The sequence below is a fragment of the Myotis lucifugus genome, unplaced genomic scaffold (assembly GCF_000147115.1).
Source record: "Myotis lucifugus unplaced genomic scaffold, Myoluc2.0 scaffold_400, whole genome shotgun sequence".
Taxonomy (NCBI): Eukaryota; Metazoa; Chordata; class Mammalia; order Chiroptera; family Vespertilionidae; genus Myotis; species Myotis lucifugus.
This window is the reverse complement of record NW_005871448.1, coordinates 481,459-485,442: the sequence shown is the minus strand read 5'-3', so window position 1 is coordinate 485,442 and position 3,984 is coordinate 481,459. Positions and strand designations below refer to the sequence as shown.

Sequence of the window (3,984 nt, the reverse complement as noted above, 5' to 3'; positions counted from 1 at the left end):
AAGCGGCCACTGCAGGTGCACGGCTATGTGCTCAGAGGCCCTCAGGGTTCATCTGACAGCCTCCCTCCTCTTCCTGTCAGGGGCTCAGCTCTGGCCCCCGGCCCTGCTCCGTCCTCCTGTGCGTGGCCCTTCAACCCCCTCCTCACACAGCGACCACCCTGGTTTGCCGGGACGGCTCTAGGCCGTGCCTGTTGCCCAGGTGTGATCACGAGCGTGCTCCTGGCCAGCTCACCCCAGCTCAGGTGACAAATGACACGGACTTTTCATTTCAGCACACATTGGACACGACTCCAAACATTTTTAACCAACTGTTATCTATTTTTAAATTTAAGGTGCACACAATATTTACACAATTCTTTCTCCCTTTCCTCCTTCCACTGCTACAAATAGCCTCAGTTTTCTAGGCTTTATCCATTAATTTTACCTCCAACAATTATTTTATTTATTTAATATATTTTTATTGATTTCAGAGAGGAAAGGAGAGAGAGAGAAACATCAATGATGAGAGAGAATCATTGATTGGCTGCCTCCTGAATGCCCCACCACTGGGGATTGAGCCCACAACCGGGCACGTGCCCTTCACTGGAAATGAACCCGTGAACACTCCGACCACAGGCCGATGCTCTATCCACTGAGCCAAACCAGCTAGGGCTCAACAATTATTTTCTTACTGAACATTTAGAAATTCAGGGCTGGCTTGAATGACCTGTCGTTCTGTGAATACCACGTTGTAAACTGTGGCAGCAGATGCACCAGCCTGGTTATTTTAAATGGGCTTATGGGTAAGTAAGACAATAATTGTTTTTAAATGTTCTTCTATAACAGCAATTTTCAACCGATGTGCCACAGGAATTTTTAAAACAGGCAATACTTGACTATTTAGTCAGGGGCACTGACCTCTTTTCCCTTAGCTTGTCAAATTAAAAAATGACAACAGTCAATACAACAATAGCCTTTCGGTGTGAATAAATCAAAATTATACCTATTTTTTGTCAGATCAGCAAAAAATATAATCAGTGTGCTGTAGAATTTTAGCAATTAGTTTATGTGTGCCACGAGATGAAAAAGGCTGAATTCAAACACAGTGTCTAATGTCCAGGTTCTATTTTGTTATCTACCTATTTGCTTGTCCATCCCTCCATCCATCCACCCATCCATCCCTCCCTCCATCCATCCATCCCTCCATCCATCAATCCCTCCATCCATCCATCCCTCCATCCATCAATTTCTCCATCCATCCTAACTACTTTAAGGAGGTCCAACCTTCTAAGGCAAAAATAAAAAGCCAGAGATGTTAGTTCTCAGCATCTGTGCTGCCCAAGGCAGGTTCCAATGATGATAATGTTCCCCCCTTTGAAGCCATGTGAATCTCCACAAAGCACCACTTGACAGATACTTTAACGGTGGGTCATGCAGGCCCTGGGGGGCAGGTGGCAGAGGACAAAGAGGGCGCTGGTGCTCCTACAATTGCACCACAGGCCAGGAGCTTCCTGCCCCACCGGTTTATCACAATGTCCCAAACTCAGTATGACTCAGCTCTGAAACTGCACCTAATCTGATGCTTTATTGAGCGTTTCTACTAAGCAATTTTTAAAATCACTGGCCCTGAGGCAGATCTTCACCCCCGTGTGTTCTTGGTGAGTGGGTTTTCACAGATGTGGCGGCTTTCTTCATTCCTTTCTGAAGACTCGCCTGCTGACAACATTATTCATGGTGTGTTTCTGAAAGCAAAGAGGAGTCTGTTGAGTTGGTAGCTGACCGGTTAAGCCCCTGTGGCCCTACTCCCCAGTCCCGAGAGTTGGGGGCAGATGGAGAAGCTGAGCCCCTCAGGAGGCCTGCTTCAAGTAGGAGCATCTAAAGCAGTGGTTCTCAACCTGGGGGTCGAACGACCCTTTCACAGGGGTCGCCTAAGACCATCGGAAAACACATATATAATTACGTATTGTTTTTGTGATTAATCACTATGCTTTAATTATGTTCAATTTGTAACAATGAAATTAGGGGTCACCACATGAGGAACTCTATTAAAGGGTCGCAGCATTAGAAAGGTTGAGAACCACTGATGTAAAGAGTCCCATTCGGAGGAAACTCACCGCCACCATTTTCCCGTCTACGATTTGTCTTTTGACTGTTGTCTCCTTGCCAAGCCATTTTTGGACATGGACCAACGAGTCGCCGTCTAAACTTATGATGCTCTATGAATGCATAAAGGAATCAGTTAGAAACAGCAATTCACTACACTCTAACCGACACAAGACGACACTTTAATTTCTATTTTGAAATTTTTCCTCCCAAATCCTCACCTCAGTTCTGTTATAATTTAATACTGTCAACTAGGGAAGTCTCCAGGGATTATTCAATTAGCTCCCTCCTCCACCAGGCAGGCAGTACCCAAACGGTTTGTAGAGAATTGTTTTCCTCTATGTGCTTTTAAAGTTTTTATTTTTTTATTTGTATATTTTTGTTAATTCTCACCTGAGGATATGTTTAAGAGAGTGGAAGGGAGAAAAGGAGGGAGGAAGGGAGGCAGAAAGAGAGAGAGAGAGAGAACCATCCATGTGAGAGAGACACATGGATTGGTTGCCTCTCACACATGCCCAGACCAAGGCCTGGGATGGAACTGCAACCCATGTACGTGCCCTTGACTAGAAAGTGAACCTGAGATCCTTCGTTGCTCGGGCTGACGCTCTACCCATTGGGAACACTGGCCAGGGCTGTATGCTTTTTTTTTTTTTGGTCTAAAGTTTTACATATGTTTCCTTTTTCCCTGATTGACCCCCTTGCCCCCAGCCATTCCCACCCCGGGCAAGCCCCCACCACCCCAGTGTCTGTGTCCATTGGTTATGCTAATATGCATGCATACAAGTCCTTTGGTTGTTCTCTAACCCCCCCACCGACAGCAAAGAGAGATCAGAAAAAAAGTGAAAGCAGGTTAGTTTTGGCCCTGTCAACCATCAGAATCATTTGCAAAAGATTGACTTTGGCCCTAGGTGGTTTGGATCAGTGGGTAGAGCATTGGCCTGTGGACTGAAAGGTCCCAGGTTCGATTCTGGTCAAGGGCACATGCCCAGGTTGCGGGCTCGATCCTTAGTGGGGGGCATGCAGGAGGCAGCCAATCAATGATTCTCTCTCATCATTGATGTTTCTATCTCTCTCTCCTTCTCCCTTCCTCTCTGATTAAAAATATATATATTTTTAAAAAGATTGACTTTGGAGATGTGCAAGATTAATGGGCACCACAAGGTCATCAATCAGATTAGATATGAATGAACCTCACCCAACCACCTTCTAGGTTTTTCCTGATTGGAAAGACCAGGACGATTTGGTTCTTACCTTCACTTTCCGGCCGTCCGCTGTGGTTTCGTCAAACTCTTCCCCCAGCTTGAAGGAGATCTCGAAGTTCTTGAAGGAGGTCTCTGTCCTGAGGCTCACCCTGTCCCCATGGGCGCTGATGCAGATCCTGGGCTTCTCCAGGGCGGCCAGGTGCCGGATGGTGCCGGGCACGCCTGCGGGCAGACACAGCAGCGGCCCTTCTTAAGATGGTTAGGAGGAAGTGCCAACAGTCATCTTGGCAGCAACGCAGAGAAGGATAAATACCACATGATCTCACTCATTTGTGGAATATAATGAACATCATAAACTGATGAACAAGGACTGATCCAGAGACGGAGAGACATTGATTGGACTGTCGGGCCTTGGAGGGAAGGTAGGGGAGGGTGGGGGTAAGGGGGAAAGATCAACCAAAGGACTTACATGCAAGCATATAGGTCTAACCAATGGACACGGACAACGGGGGGGGGGGTGAGGGCCTGGGCGCGGGGGAAGGAGGAGGGGGGTAACTGAGAATATAGTCACTCACTGGAAGATCTCAATAGACCATTCACACATTTCTTAATATATATATTAACAATGGCTGTCTCGTGGGAGCAGGAGAGAGAAGGGCATTGAATATCGCCCGTTGTCCCATGATGCTAGGGCCGGTCG

General features: G+C 46.8%; 1 protein-coding gene across 1 annotated transcript in view; it reads right to left on the bottom strand.

Annotated features, from left to right (window-relative positions):
* Positions 1–1,670: 1,670 nt before the first annotated feature.
* The window catches only part of LOC102439278 (fatty acid-binding protein 9), a 6,075-nt gene continuing 3,761 nt past the window's right edge, over positions 1,671–3,984 (bottom strand). Inside the window, exons 2-4 of the mRNA XM_006102144.3 lie at positions 3,334–3,506; positions 2,094–2,195; positions 1,671–1,721 (exon numbers count right to left, since the gene is read on the bottom strand). Coding sequence (XP_006102206.3) covers positions 1,671–1,721; positions 2,094–2,195; positions 3,334–3,506 — 326 coding nt within the window. The remainder of the gene's footprint in view (positions 1,722–2,093; positions 2,196–3,333; positions 3,507–3,984) is intronic.